We start from the raw sequence: 15,463 nt of genomic DNA, 5'->3' as shown, positions 1-15,463 counted from the left end.
TTGAAAAATAATAGAGTACTTAATGGACAATAGCATAATACAGTACTGCTAAACATGAGGGAAATACTTTAAGGCTGTGTCTACACTGCACCCCTTTTCCGGAAAAGGGATGCAGATTAGACAAGTCAGAATTTCAAATGCAGCGGGGGGATTTAAATATCCCCCGCTTCATTTGTATAAACATGGCTGCCGCTTTTTTCCAGCTCAGGGCTTTGCCGGAGAAAAGCGCCAGTCTAGACAGGATCTTTCGGAAAATAAAGCCTTTTCTGAAAGATACCTTATTCCTGATTTTAAGAGGAAGCCCCGAGCTGGAAAAAAGCGGCAGCCATGTCTATACAAATGAAGCGGGGGATTTAAAAATCCCCCGCTGCATTTGCAATTCCGACTTGTCTAATCTGCATCCCTTTTCCGGAAAAGGGGTCCAGTGTAGAGACAGCCTAATAGTATAGAAACAAATTACTTTCACTGATCAGCTCTATTCTCTCATTTTCAATATCTGATTTCAATTAGCATCTATCTTATTCTACCCTCTTTAAATTCAAGGTGTTTGTTTAATTTTTCATGTTAATGGATAATTTTCTATGGCATTTAAAACTATCCAGCATAAAATTCCAGAAGTAAAACTAAGGTGACATAATAGCACTAAAAAAAATCACTTGATCCAGAATGTAATAGATGGAAAAGAGGAGCTTTTTAAAAAATAAATTTTGGCTAGTAAAACAAACACTGTAACTCTTTGTACAAATTCACTAGAGATTCATCAACAGCTCCTTGCATTGTCTGGCAAGTTCTGGAATTATTCCGGGAGCTGCATCATAATAGAAAATGGACTAAAGACAAAATTCAACACTTGGATATGTGCAGAGCAGAATAGACTCTTTTACTGCTCCCACTAAACATGCAGATTTACTGAAATCATAGGGAGTGTGAAAGGAGAGCAGAATATCAGAGTTGAGGTCTGCTGCATAACTCAGAAGCATGTTGCCCATAAAATTCAATTCTGATCTTAGATACATTCACCAGCTAGATTCATCCGTAGGGCAAATACATTCATCCTTTATAATCAGGTACTACATCTCCTGATTTTTCAAGGCACATATACTATCAAGTGTCTGAGATCACAGCTGAGACTGAAGAGGAGCATGAAGGGAAACCGAAAGAAAACAGTATGCATCTGATGAAGAGGGTCTTTGCCCATGAAAGCTTATGCTCCAATACATCTGTTAGTCTATAAGGTGCTACAGGACTCCTTGTCACTTTTTTAGAAAGAAAACACATATTCCAGAAAGTAGTTTCATGCTTTCCTACTTAAATTTATTGCCTTAATATATACATAGAAAAATTATTCACTGTGCATATCATTTGAGAAACACAATTTTCCACCGCATCTGAAATACACTCATATAACATTACTGCAATTAATCCATTGTATAATAATATTTTGCCATATAATCAAAACCATGTTTAAATTTGGTTGACAACTAGCCACTATGGAGCTCAACACTGCCCTTACATATAATATCAGCAGGAGATACACGGTTGTATGTCAGGGCAGAAAGAGTGTGATCACTTCAGTTTCTATAAGAAAAAATCAGAGTTCTTTGTTGTTCAAAGTGAGACAGTGGATCTCTTTAAAATATTTTCTACATGTATAAGTACTAGTATTTTATATTGAGATAATGCTTTCATCCCAAGTGCCTCAGTAATGAAACATATCTATGGTGGACAGCTCACAGCATAGTACAGTGAGAAAAGACTTCTCCCAAAAGATGCAATTACATTATGACAAATACAGCATTGTGAATTTTTAGTGTCCAGGCTGAGCAGACAAGATTTCAGTTTGTGAGGGCTATCTAAAACACCCACATAGAGTAAAGACCATGTACTAGGGATGTAAGAATAGTCTACTATCTGATAAGCCTAAGATTATGGGTAGTTGAGTCACTACTCAACTAGCCACTTCTCCCTGCCTTGCTGCCTCTAATGGGGGAAGCAGGAGCCAGTGCTGGGGGGAGCCAGTTTAAAAGCCGGCTCCCCCCGGCACCATCTCCGTGGAGGGCCAGGGGAGGCAGAGGTGCAGCGGGGGACCAGGCGTGAATCAGGACTCATCTGACTCGCATCTCACGCCCAGTTCTAGACACTGTGCCTCTGCCTTTAAAATGTAGTAAGAGCTATGTTGCTCTAACTACATTTAAAAGGGAGAGCTGCAGCAGGGTTGGCTCCCAGGGCCGGAAGCTAACCCTGCTGATGATCTGCAGTTTCCCCACTTATCGACTAATCAAGTAGTTGATGGAAATTCCATCAACTACTCAATTAGCAGATTAAACACAATTTAACATACTTGCCATGTACTCCATTTATCTCAGAAAGATGAAAGACTAAATCTTAAACACTTCATCTATATTCTTCCCCACGTTATTGTAAGTTGCAGGCAAGTGTTATAATTAGTTGATAGTTTGAGCACTGGATAGTTTTATAGGAACTTTGGAAGCCCCGGGGGCCACAATGATATTCACAGCACATGCTGAGGGCTGCAACTTAAATGTGGTTACATATACACACAAATATATATGCAAATATAAGCAAATAGCTTATTTCACATTGACGGGCATGAATACAAAGCACTTCCCACAATGCCCTGGCACTCCCGGCATCTCCTCCTTGGGGGCTGGAAATGCCGACACCCTCTACCCATCTGTTCCAGCCAACCTGTCCGCTTGCATCTTTCAATGCTTACCCCACCTGGGAGACACCTCTCCATTGTGGAGCATGTTCCCAGTGGAGGCCATGTTCAAAGCATCCCACTCGCAGGCCATGTATTGAGCCCTCCCTCCCGTAAATCCAAACCACACCGTGGGCCACAAACATATGGGCTGCGGGCTGTGTGCAGCCCACGGGCCATGTGTTGAGTAGCCCTGGTCTAAAATGACAGCATGATGGACAGAGACGATCTAATCAAACCATGAGATACAGGGTGATGGGTGATAGGTAAGAAGCATCAGAGGTGGCAACCTGACACATCAACAGTGATGTGTAAGTTGTTTGTGTTTGTATATAAGTGGTGTCTTGTCTTAAAACTATTATAAGTAAAACACCTTTCTGAGACCCCCCTCCACCATTTTTTATTATACAAACATGTTTTCCTATGTTAATTTTTTAAAATCTCTGCAGTGTGAAAGACATACACAGATAATTGGAGAAATTGTCTGATTTTAGAAGGAAAATGGGGAGTCTGTTTCTGCACAAAGTACTGTATTGTCCAACACAACAAATAACCAAACTTGCGAGAAAATAAATAAATAAATAAATAAATAAATATTATATATATATATATATATATATTCTCTAACTTGTTACCGTATTAAAGGTATTATTGCTTTTAACAAGAGTAAAAAAAATTCAGAAGAATGGTTGCAAGGGAGCCAATATCCTTTAAACTGAAGTTTCCAAATAACTTATAACAAATAGTCTTGCAGCACCTTAGAGACTAACAAAAAATTGTAGATGGTATCATGAGCTTTCGTGGGCACAACCCACTTCCTCAGATTAATGGAGTTAAGGAGGCCAGGGGACAAATAAATAACAGAGAAAGAGAGGGGTTGGGGAGGGAAAGAGAAGGAAAAAATACATTGTCAATTAGATCGTCCATGGTAGATGAGGCTGATAGAATGGGTTCTAAGTACTCTACGTACCTCGTGCTTGGCTTTTTGTGTCATTAGGATATGAAATGTAGCAAGCCATCCAGTTAAGGTCTTTGTTTAAACCTCTGTTGCAGGTGTCAAATTTGTAAATGAAATCAAGTTCTGCAGCTTCTCTCTACAGATGGTTTTTGCAAATATGCAAACGTTCAGTTCAGTTTTCCTGATTGCTAAAGGCCTGATATTCACAACTCCCCTGGCAAACAAGCAGGAAATTCCTTATAACTTCCCTAACCTTTCTTAATGAGAGTTATCTCCCAATATTAAACAGAAATCTCCTTTGTTTCCGTGTGTCAATACAAAACAAGGCAAAGCTTACATAAGAACCTTGAGTATAAAACATTTGTTCTTGTAAATTTGGGTTAATTTTGTCCAATTGAAGGCATGATGTACTGACCACAGCCAATTATATGGACAGGCAATGCACAAACTTCTCTAAAGAAGCTCTGCAAATGTAAAAACAGGGCTGCTAATGCTATGATTCTCTGAAACAGTACAAATCAGGTATGCTAAACTGGGCAAAACTATCTAGTTTTCCCCATATGGACAAAAGCTAAGGCGAGTCCACAGACCTCATGACACTAGTTGGGTCCCAATCAGGATTTGAAACCAGGTTTTGAAAAGACAAAAGGCTAGCTAAACCAATGAATTAGACCATTTAAACTGGAGAGTGAGGGGAAAGCTCACGACTTGCCAGGCATAGAAATTAGTGAGGAGGCATGTACCTCATCAAATGTATAGTGTGTGCTCAGGTCTTGCTGAGCTCCTGGAAGCATGGGCTGTGTGCTGAGACTCTGCTGGGGTTAAAACAGCCTGCGACACGTGCTTGTTCCCTGCATGGGTGTGACAGGGAAAAACCATCACTGTTCCATCAAGAAAATTGGAAAGATGATCCCAAGGCTACTGCCTGCATGGCTCGTATCCAGGTCACGCTCTCCCGGCGGGCAGAAAACTCCCATTTCAGCTCTTTCTCCCCAAAGACAAGTGATTTCTCGGGCATTTCTCTCCAGCCAGAATTGTTGCGGGTTTCTCCCCCCACCCCCCTTTTTTTTGGGGGGGGGGAGAGGTTGTGCCGATGTGCGATTAATTCTTTTCCTCAAACTTCGAAAAAACATTGAGGTGACTGGAAAACAGCGTAGCTCTGACCGCCCGGCTGCCTGGTGGCGCGGCCCAGGCTCAGCCCAGCTGCCCTCACTGGCGACCAGAGGCGGGTGAAGGACCAAGTCGTGACGAGGATCGCTCACTGGAAGCTCCGCCCTCTGCCGGGCGCACGCCTCTGTGGGCTTCCGGGTCAGCCCCCGTTCACTTCCGGGGCGCCGCCGTCGCCATGAAGATCACGCGGCAGAAACACGCCAAGAAACACATGGGCTTCTACAAGTACAACTTCGGCTTCCGGGAGCCCTTCCAGGTGCTGCTGGACGGGACGTTCTGCCAGGCCGCCCTGCGCAACAAGATCCAGATCCGCGAGCAGCTGCCCGGCTACCTGGCCGGAGCCACGCAGCTCTGCACCACCCGGTCAGTGGCCGTAGGGGGGCGGGCGCCGCTGTCACGTGGCCGGAGGGAGCCCCGGGCGCGCGCTTGGCCGAGGGGCCGTTACCGCGCCTCGGGGAGATGGCGGTTTCTGTAGCTGAGAGCAGGGTGAGCCTGGAGGCCTGTGTGCAGGGCCGGTCCCCCTCCGCGCGCCTGGCGAGCCCGGCGGTGCCCGACCTCTTCCCCCACCCCCTCCGGCGGCCTGGCAGCTGTCTAGCATTTCTGGTGGTGCCCAGAGATGGTCCAAGTCTTCCCCGCCTCCCCCGCCCCACATCCACACACGCAATCTGCCTACGCTCCGGGTGCGGGCTCTAGGCTGGGTTAGGGGTGTGGGTGCAGGAGAGAGAACAGGCTGTGGGAGGGAGCTCGGGCGCACACGGGAGGGCGGAGGATGCAGTAGGGAGTGTAGCACTTAGGTGAGGTGGCTCCTGTAAATGACCTGCACCCACCTCCCGCAGGGACTCCTAAGCATGTGGATCCTCTGCATGCTGCTGCCTGCAGGCATCGCCTCCGCAGCCCCCAGTGGTAGCAGAGTCCTTGGGGATAGGGGCAGCATGCAGAGATACACAGCCATAGGCTGCAGGGACGCGCCAGCAGTCACCTCTGCATGCTGAAGTGCAGTGGGAGGGCAGGAAGTTGCTTTGGTGGAGCCAGGCCTCTGTGCTCTCCTATTGATGGAGCATGGGCACCACGGACCTATACAATACGCTGTTCCCAACCCCAGCCCTCCACTACAGGCAGGCCTTGGCCCAGCGCCGCAACCCCTATCAGTGAGTCTGAGGTGCTGCCTTAGGTTGAGGTGCCACTGGAGACGGTTTTTGGAGCAAATTGATAAATAGTAATAAGTTCCTTGGGCCGTATGGAAGGAACAAGCTATGCAACTGTAGAGTAGTTAGGGAGTGTAACCCATTGCTTAAACCAGGCTCTGCACCAGATGGCTGGAGGATTGTTAATGTAGCATCAAGATTTTAAAATAGTCTTCAAAGGCTACTCTGGGGTGTCTGTCTGATTTCCAAACCTGGCAAATAGGCTGAAATTAGAACAAAGATCAGAATTATCCGACACATCTATCAGAATTATTTGAGTGCTCTCCTGCCCAGTTGTTGGGGAAATCTTTTGCAAGCTGGTGGAACTGTAGACACAAACAGCCTTGTGCATTGTCCATCCTAACTTCCTTTTTTTCCACATGTCCATCCTAACCTCTTTTCTTTCCCCTTTATTGAAAATAAATTAATAGTGACAAAGTCATGTAGCACAGAGCAGACCAGCCTAGATTTTAGCACTGTGCTGAATAGAAGTAGTTTTGCATGGTCCATCTCTTCACCTACAGTTAAGTTTCTGTCATCCCTGCAAAAACACTTCATGTTGAAAGTAGTGATTTACATTCATCTGATCGATCCTTTCACATAGTTCCCCATGTCCATAGAGTTGAAATCTGCCACCTCTTCATCATCATTATCTGCTTTCTTTAGCTACCTTTGAACATTTTCCCATGGCACATGGTTCAAAATTATCTTTAAAAAACATTATTTTCAGTATGTCGTATATTAAGAAACTAAATGACAGGCTATCTGGCAGCATTATTAATTGGTTTTGTTCAATCATGCTACTTTACTTCAGGGTTACTTCATTAGATTAAATAGATGCACTCTTAGATTTTTCAGAAGAGAATGCAGTGAACTTTTTGGGTTTTAGATAAAGAACAAAACTGAGTTCCGTTTTCATAATAGTATAACTGAGTTGATCAGAGCATTGCCCTACCAATGGTGTAGATATGGTTGAAATAGCATTATCCACTTATACCCATCTTAACACACCTGTCCTGCAGAAACCCCAGATGGTGTTGCAGCGCTGTAGATCCTTCCCGAGTCCTGTCAAGCTATCTGTACTCTATGGAGACTAGGGATTTAAGCGAATAGGTGACTACCCGATAATAGTAGTAGTGCCTCGACTAGTCACTTCCCCCCCACTTGCTGCCTCTATCAAAGAGAGGCTGCGGGTGAGAGGGAGGAGCAGGAGCTGGTTTAAAGCCAGTTCCCCCCAGCATTGTCACGGAGAGCAGTGCAGGGAAGGCAGAGGCATCGCGGGGGACTGGTTGCAAACTGGGAATCAGCTGATTCCTGCCTTGTGCCTAGTCCTAGATGCTATTTTAATATATTTTTAAAAGCAGACATGCAGTGAGGAGAGAGGGGGGGCCCAGGAGTGAGCTGGAAGTTGCTGATTCCCAACTCGCTCCCAGTCTCCCTCTCTGCACCTGTGCTTTTTCTGGTAGCTCTTAATACATTTAAAAAGCAGATCCACAGTGAGGTTAGCTCCTGGGTTGAGAGCTAACCCCACTGTGACTCTGCAGTTTTCCTCCCTATTTGATTTGCTGATTACCCACAATTTAACATCCCTAATGGAGACCTTGATTTTCATCTATCTACATGCCCTATATATATATATATATATATATATATATATATATATATATATATATATATAAATAAAGAACAGAGAATGTTTCCACTGAGCACCTGTCACTTCAAACATCTCAGGCTGTGTTGAGTAGAATGCACTCTTGAGAGAGAGCTACAAACATGGAAAATAGTAATCAAATTGATTGTACATCATACATCCCAGTGTCTTTTTCACTGCCATGCCATTCAGAGTTGGGCATCTCATACCATACACATTTAAGTATCAAGTAACACCATATATAGTAAATAAAGCTGTTGTACCAAATAAAAGCAAGCAGGATCTTATGAGGGGGATAAGGCAAAAAGCCACATTTATTGTAAAGATAATAATAAAAAAATAAAGAAAAGATAGAAGCAAACAACGTTGTTTAACTACTTAACCCTTATACATATAAACATTCATTCATCCATTCATTCAGTTTCTGTGTATTTGTTATAGTTACCAGCCTGGAAGTTGCTTGTGACAGAATACTGGCCAGGTATTCTGTACACAAGTGATGGTAGTGGGGAGCGAAGTCCTGATCAGATGCGCATCTGAAGCTCCTGGTAGGCTGGCAGCAGAACCTTGGACTCCGATTCCATAGTTTTTTAGTCCAGTTCTTATAGGAATTTTTTCCTATGCCAGTCTATGGAAATTGCTGCATCATGCTGATGTCTTCAGGGTGGCTGCCAGGTGCTCGTCAGTGATCTCATCGGGTGGACCTCCAGTACTTGGTTTTCTCCTCTTGACACCTTTTGGTTGCACTGGCACCTGATGCCTTCTTCAGCCCTTTGTTGCTGTATTCTCAGGCTGGCACCTCTCAGAACCATTCATTCATCATCCAAGCACACTCTTTCTTACATACATTCCCTAATTAATGTTTCCCATACAGTATTTCGTATAAAAACTTTACATATTTAAGAGTTGTAGTTACAAAAAAGTCAAGTTTCTGGGTGGCATTTCTTGAAACATTCTCTGTCTGAGTGCTGAGTTAGTTACAGTTGTTTTGAAGAGAACAGGCGTCAATTACGTAACAATGCCCTTAGTCAATTACAGGGCTTGGCTCCCATAGCAGAGTTAGTGGCTTGACAATGCATTGTTACAATGTATCTCTGCAATGTCAATTTCAAGCAGCCCCTTGCACAAGCTTGAGCATGCCCTGGGACACAGAGGGGGGGCTGTTTCTGGCTACATAGGATTATATTCTTAACAGTTCTAAGTTACATGACCTAATACATTATATTCTAAAGGGGCAATAATAATAATAAATCTAAACATTTAACAATCTTAACAAATAATAAGAAGAATTAATAATAAATCTAAACACTTTAAGTTGTGGGGAACAAATTATGGGGAGTCACTTCCATTTGAGAGAATCATTTTCAATACATTAATGTTATCCCTACAAAGCAATTGCATGTTTTGTTTTAGTTGCATTATTGTAGAGCTTCGTGAGCTAAGTGCTATCTAAATATATAGGAAGAGGCAGTCTTAAGAACTTTGAATTTTTTTGTAGTGACCATAATTATGTTGACATAAGTTTTTGAATGTGATAATAAAATTTTATAGCAATTAGTTATATACACATAAACAGACTTAACACTGCTATTCAATTATCCCTATTAGTTTAATATTTCAACTGTTACTGGTCAGTCTTGTTTAGAATTATTGAACATTTGCTGAAGTAAACTTATTTCATCTAGATTATTGGACAATATGTGACAAGCATAGAGCCTGATCAGATAACATTCAACTATAATTGAACAAGCTTAGGATCTCTAAATGTCAAGTATTTGCAATCATGTAAAATTGTTGTGCAAGTAGTTATTTTCCTCTAATAAATCATTCCTCTTTTTGCTTTTTAGATGTGTTCTAAAAGAATTGGAGTCATTGGGGAAGGAACTCTATGGAGCAAAACTAATTGCTCAAAGATTTCAAGTTCGTAACTGTTCCCACTTCAAAGATCCAGTGAGTGGTTCAGCATGTCTGTTGTCTATGATTGGTGAGGGTAATCCTCATCACTATTTCATTGCTACGCAGGTAATATATTTTAAAATAAAATTAAGCCTTATTTCCTAAATCTGTTCTCTGATTGCTAAGTAACAGGAATTCTGCCAACTGTGAATGTGAGATTTATGTGGATTGTTCTGCTCTACTCTACAATAATTAGACCTCAGTTGGAGTATTGTGTCCATTTCTGGGCACCACGTTTCAAGAAAAAGGTTCAGAGAAGAGCAACAAAAATGATTAAAGGTCTAGAAAACATGAGCTATGAGGCAAGGCTGAAGGAATTGGGCTTGTTTAGTTTGCAAAAGAGAAGACTGAGAGGCGACATGATAGCGGTTTTCAGATATATAAAAGGGTGCGGCGGGGGGCAAGGGCATTTGTTCTCCTTGGCCTCTGATGATAGGACAAGAAGCAATGGGCTTAAACTGCACCAAGGGAGGTTTAGGTTGAACATTAGGAAAAACTTCCTGTCAGGGTGGTTAAATACTGGAATAAATTGCCTAGGGAGGTTGTGGAATCTCTCCGTTCACTGGAGATATTTAATTTAAGAGCAGGTTAGACATCTATCAGGGATGATATAGACCAGGGCTGTCCAAACTTTTTTCAAAGAGGGCCAGATTTGATGAAGTGAACATGCGTGAGGGCCGACCATTTTGCCTGACATTCTTTGAACCATTAAAATTAAATGCAAATTAACTATTTTATGCAAAGTTTATTGCAAACAGCATACTTTTCATTTCGTCACATGGATGACAAATCTAAACAGGTGTTAAATCACTCTGCCTTTCATATCTGAAGGCCAGATGAAAAAAAAATCCAAGAAGCTGAAATATATGTCAGGAACATTGTAAAGTACATAACCTTTATTACCAATAATATGTAATCTGTCAACTTTTAAGTTCAAAAAATATGAACAGGAACATAACACCAAGTATACATGTTGTGTCCAAAGATATTTATAACTGATTTAGACCAACTGACATTAACTGAGATTTTACAATGTATTCATCTCAATACATATGGATTCGTTGGGGGCCATAAAAGATAGATATTGCCAAATTACCTGTGGGGCCGTATTAAACCGGAACACGGGCCGCAATTGGCCCGCGGGCCGGACTTTGGACATGCCTGATATAGACCATACTTGACCCTGCCATGAGTGCAGGGGACTGGACTTGATCTCATGAGGTCCCTTCCAGTTCTAGTATTCTGCGATTCTGTGTTGGAACTAATTTATAGGACTTGTATGCCCAAGACAAGTAACGTTACATGCAAATTACAAAATGGTGAATTTGTCATTTGCATGTATAGCTGCCAGTTTTGTGAGCACAAGTGACTGGTTAGCTGTTACTGTTGCCAGTACCCTAAATAGAGTGACAGCTTTAAGGAAACAGGCAGTGAATGCGATTTTGCATGATGAATGGGAACAACAAGGTTGTATGCTCTCTGATAGCTTGTCTATCTGTCATCTTTAGCATTGGTTTAACATGCTGTAATTTTAATTAAAACACTAAACTGAAAATTCGGAATAATTTTTGTTACAATTTTCTTCTTAAAAAAATGATTTAAACTGTGCTATTGAAACATGCAGATAACACTAATTTTGAAGTCTGTTAGGACTTTATGTGCATTCACAAACTCTTATGGACTTCAGTCTGTTTTATATTCTGCACTATGGGAAAATAAAATGATCTGCTAGAATCTTATGTAGCATTTTATATTAGAACATTTTCTTCTGTTGCAGATTACTAAATATTTTTTTCCTGTCCACAAAGGTAGAAAGTTAAGTTTCATTGTCAGGGATACAGGTAATGGCAAGGGAAGATATCTGATACATTCTATAAAAATGGTCAGAGTATTAATCTATCTGTCTGATCTTTGTTTTGAAAGCAATTGCATTTAAATTAAAGGTTTGATCCATCCCAAAATATTGACTAATACATTTGATTTTGACAGGACCAGGATTTGGCAACAAAAGTGAAGAAAAAGCCTGGAGTTCCTCTTCTCTTTATTATTCAGAACACTATGGTGCTGGATAAACCTTCTCCAAAATCATTGGCATTTGTTCAAGCCATGCAAGCAAATCAGCTTGTTCCAGACCACCAGCAACAAAGTATTGAGCATCTGAAAAAAGAACAGGGACTTGTAAAGGAGGCTGGAAACAGAAGAAAACGTAAGAGGGCAGGTGGCCCTAATCCTCTCAGCTGCCTGAAGAAAAAGAACAAAGTGCAGGAGACCCAACAGCCTTCCACTGCTAAGAAGAAACGAAAAAGAAAACGAAACCGAACTAAATCAGAAATAAAGGCAGCATCAGTGCAACTGAGTGTGGAAGCATAAAGTTGCCCATATAAACTGTACTGGACTTGAATACAGCTTGAATTTTGTACAAAAAAATATATATCTTACAATTCTAATAGGAAAATAAGTGCTTATTATTTTGAAATATATTCTTCATTATAATGTTCACCACATTTGTATATTTATGTAATCCCAACACCACCACTTGCTCTATCTGGCATGTTGGGTCAATGGTAGGTGCTGGTAAGTGAAAAATGTCAGTTAACTAAGAAGAAAAAAGTTTGGGGATGGAGCTGGTGGTTGGGGCACAGAAGGTATTCGGGGATGTTGGATCCAGGGGGTGCTCACCACTGTTCGTTTCCCACAATCAGTAACCTGTCTCTACTGCTCCTGGTGGAGATGAAACTAGGTGACTCTGCATGCTGCCCCTCCCTTATGCTCTGGCTCCATAGCTCCCTTTGGCCAGGAGCTGAAAGGGTGGTGCCTGGAGTTAACTAATCCTTTTCCTATGAGAAGCATTTATTGTTAAAACTTAATTACAGTCCAAATTAAAACAAGATGTACAAACCAGTTCCTGCCACCTGGATCCTCCTGAGACTTCTGTCTCAGATGACTGCTACCTATGAACATTATGTATCCCTTCCCAGTTCCCACCAGGTCTTCCACCTGGTTAGTGTGGCTTTTCCCTGACCCAGCATTTCCTACGGGAAACTTCCCTACTCCTTGCACCTCTCCACTCAGTTGAGCTGCCTGTTAGTCTCTCTCTCACCACCTGGGAGACAGCTGGTTAGTCACACATTATGTCCAACTCCATTGAAAGGGTCAATCTATCTTTTTATAGTTTTCCTCTGCATCACTAGTGCCTGAATAGTCACTTAGGCACAGGAAAAATGGTAGGAGTAAGTGCTCAACTTGATTATGCTGAAATAGAACACTGGGCTTTCTGTGATTTTAAATGCTGATTATAGGCGGTTACAGGACTGTATAACAGCTTTTACTATACATGTTGCTAGACCTGAAACTCTGAGGGGGAAAATCTAAGAGTACTACACCCCCTTCCACTATACCACAATCCCTTAAGCGAGACTAAGCTTTCCATTTTAAATATACCTTAGCCCCCCACATATCACATTCACTATTACCTTCCTTTATAACACCACCACATAACTACCCTGTGCAGAGACTGGAGCAGCAAAGGTAGTTTTGATACTAATGGCAAAAAAAAGCCTTGCCTGCAGAAGGTAGTGTAGTTACAGTTGGGATGTAACAGGTAATCACATCCATCACGTCATTCTCACTTTTCTGAGTACAGGCAGTCCCCGACTTACGTGGATCCGACTTACGTCGGATCCCTAGATACGAACGGGGTGAGGCAACTCCCGCACATGCGCAGCAGCATTCCCGGGGCTCGCTCACCTGAGTCCTAGGATCCTCCTCCTCCTCGGGCCGGCTCCGACTGGGGTCCCGCAGAGCTGCTGGGCAGAGGAAAAGTACCTCCCCATGCCTGCTGCCCCCCCCCCCCCACCCCCCTGCCAGCAACAGGCTGCCGAACAGACAAAAGCAGCCTCTCTGCCCCTCCTCCCCTCTATACATGCCGGGCTCCCGGAGCGCAGCAGCGTCCCCGGGGCTCGCTCACCTGGGTCCTAGAATCCTCCTCCTCCTCTTCGGCCGGCTCCAACTGGCCTCTGCCTGCAGCAGCTGGCCACAGGGACAGGGATCCCGCAGAGCTGCCGGGCAGAGGAAAAGTGCCTCCCCACGCCCGCTGCCCCCCTCCCCCCGCGGCCTCGCATCCTGCACGCCTCCCCCCTCCCCTGAGCAACAGGCTGCCGAACAGCAGACAAAAGCAGCCTCTCCGCCCCTCCTCCCCCTATACATGCTGGGCTCCCTGGGCAAACAAAGACTCCACCAAAACAAACAAAGTGCTGGCCTCATTGTGTTAGCAAAAAAAGGACCCTCCTCCTAGAACCCTGGGTGGTGTGTGGAAATAAAGCTATTAGCTCAAAGCATGGTGCAGAGCTGTTTGGTATTTGATGAGTTACTCCTTTAGTCCTGAGTTTGTCACAGGGACAGAAATAGATGTGAAATCTTCTGAACAGGGGAACAGACAGCAAAACAAACATTAGAGGGGAGTTAACCTTTCCCTATGCTATCCAAAACTAAAAAAAATGTTTGGCTAGAGTTTCCCCTACAATATGTACCAGTTCCGACTTACATACAAATTCAACTTAAGAACAAACCTACAGTCCCTATCTTGTACGTAACCCGGGGACTGCCTGTAGTAGGGTGTCGTTTCCATGATGAGTCTGCATATTGTCCTAATGCAACTTGTGTGTGCTATTTACACCAGTCCTTTTACAAGTGAGGTCACAGCACCAAAGCATTCCCCTTTCTCAAACTGGAGAAATGATCTGAGGTAAATAGGATGAAATTCACTAAGGACAAATGCAAAATGTCACACTTAGGAAGAAACAATCAGTTTCACACATTTGAAATGAGAAGTGACTGCCTAGAGAGGAATACAGAGGGATATAGGGGTCGTAATGGACCACAAGCTAAATATGAGTCAACAGTGTAATGCTGTTGCAAAGAAAGTAAACAACATTTTGGGATGCATTAACAGGAGAGTAGTAAGCAAAATACAAGAGCTGTGTCTACACTATTGGGCAATAATTTTTGATGGGGAGCTGTGTCAAGATTTTGGTATGTGGTCAAGGGCCACACTTTTCTACGGAAGGAATGGGGGGGTTTGAGATACATATAGGAACTTGGGGTAGGGGACTGAGGTGCAGGAGAGGGTGTGGGGTCTGAAAGGGAGTTTAGGTGAAAGGGGTTTGTGTGACCTGGGTATGGGGCTTGAGATGCAGAGCCTGGGAGTGTATGGGTGCAGGAGAGGTTTCTGACCTGTGGGAGGGGGACAGAGGGTTCAGAGGGTTTGGTTTATGATCTTGGTCAGGGGAATGAGGTGCAGAGTTGGGGAAGGGGTTTGGGTGCAGAAGAGGGTGCAGGATCTGGGAGGGACTTGTGACCTGGGACAGGGAGAGGTGCAATGGGTTTGAGTGGTGAGCTGGGGCAGGAGGGAAAGGTGAGCAGGAGTTTGGATACAGAAGGGGGTGAGGTGCTAGATGCAGGTTCTGGTCAGGAGGCTTACCTATGTGGCCCCCTGCCTGCCACAGCCCCAGGCTGCTCAAAGCAGCTGGCTGCTGGGGCCATGTGCCTCTCTGCACCATTTGCCAGAGGGTGAAGACTTCATGCACAGCACCCACCCCCAGAACAATGATTGCAGCTCCTTTTGGCTAGAATCCTTTCAGAAAGAAATTCCTGCGTTAGTAGGCTATGGGATTCCTGCTCACCCAGGAGGAATGACATTTGGGCTTTATCGGTAACACCAGGCCATGCACTGTGACTATTTTCATGCAAACTCAGGCTAAATTTTAAAAGAAGTAGGTCTTGGAGATTTACAACCCATTTTCAAGTAATCCAGTTACATTATG

At 43.5% G+C, this 15,463-nt stretch overlaps 1 protein-coding gene across 1 annotated transcript; it reads left to right on the top strand.

Moving 5' to 3' along the window:
* Window positions 1-3,364: 3,364 nt before the first annotated feature.
* On the top strand, window positions 3,365-12,140 carry UTP23 (UTP23 small subunit processome component). The gene is made up of 3 exons (XM_006130787.2): window positions 3,365-5,213; window positions 9,533-9,707; window positions 11,631-12,140. Exons 1-3 carry the CDS (start codon window positions 5,026-5,028, stop codon window positions 12,009-12,011), a joined length of 744 nt encoding a protein of 247 aa, XP_006130849.2. The 5' UTR covers window positions 3,365-5,025; the 3' UTR covers window positions 12,012-12,140.
* Window positions 12,141-15,463: the final 3,323 nt, after the last annotated feature.

The sequence above is a fragment of the Pelodiscus sinensis genome, chromosome 2 (assembly GCF_049634645.1).
Source record: "Pelodiscus sinensis isolate JC-2024 chromosome 2, ASM4963464v1, whole genome shotgun sequence".
Lineage (NCBI taxonomy): Eukaryota > Metazoa > Chordata > Testudines > Trionychidae > Pelodiscus > Pelodiscus sinensis.
Note: the sequence above shows the minus strand (reverse complement) of the source record. Positions and strands in the feature narration are given on the sequence as shown.

Excerpts from the sequence above, each read along its gene's own strand:
- UTP23 (XM_006130787.2), top strand. The coding sequence starts at position 5,026 with ATGAAGATCACGCGGCAGAAACACGCCAAGAAACACATGGGCTTCTAC. Across the intron at positions 5,214-9,532 it reads ACGCAGCTCTGCACCACCCG|ATGTGTTCTAAAAGAATTGG; the intron begins GTCAGTGGCCGT and ends TTTGCTTTTTAG. Across the intron at positions 9,708-11,630 it reads ACTATTTCATTGCTACGCAG|GACCAGGATTTGGCAACAAA; the intron begins GTAATATATTTT and ends TGATTTTGACAG.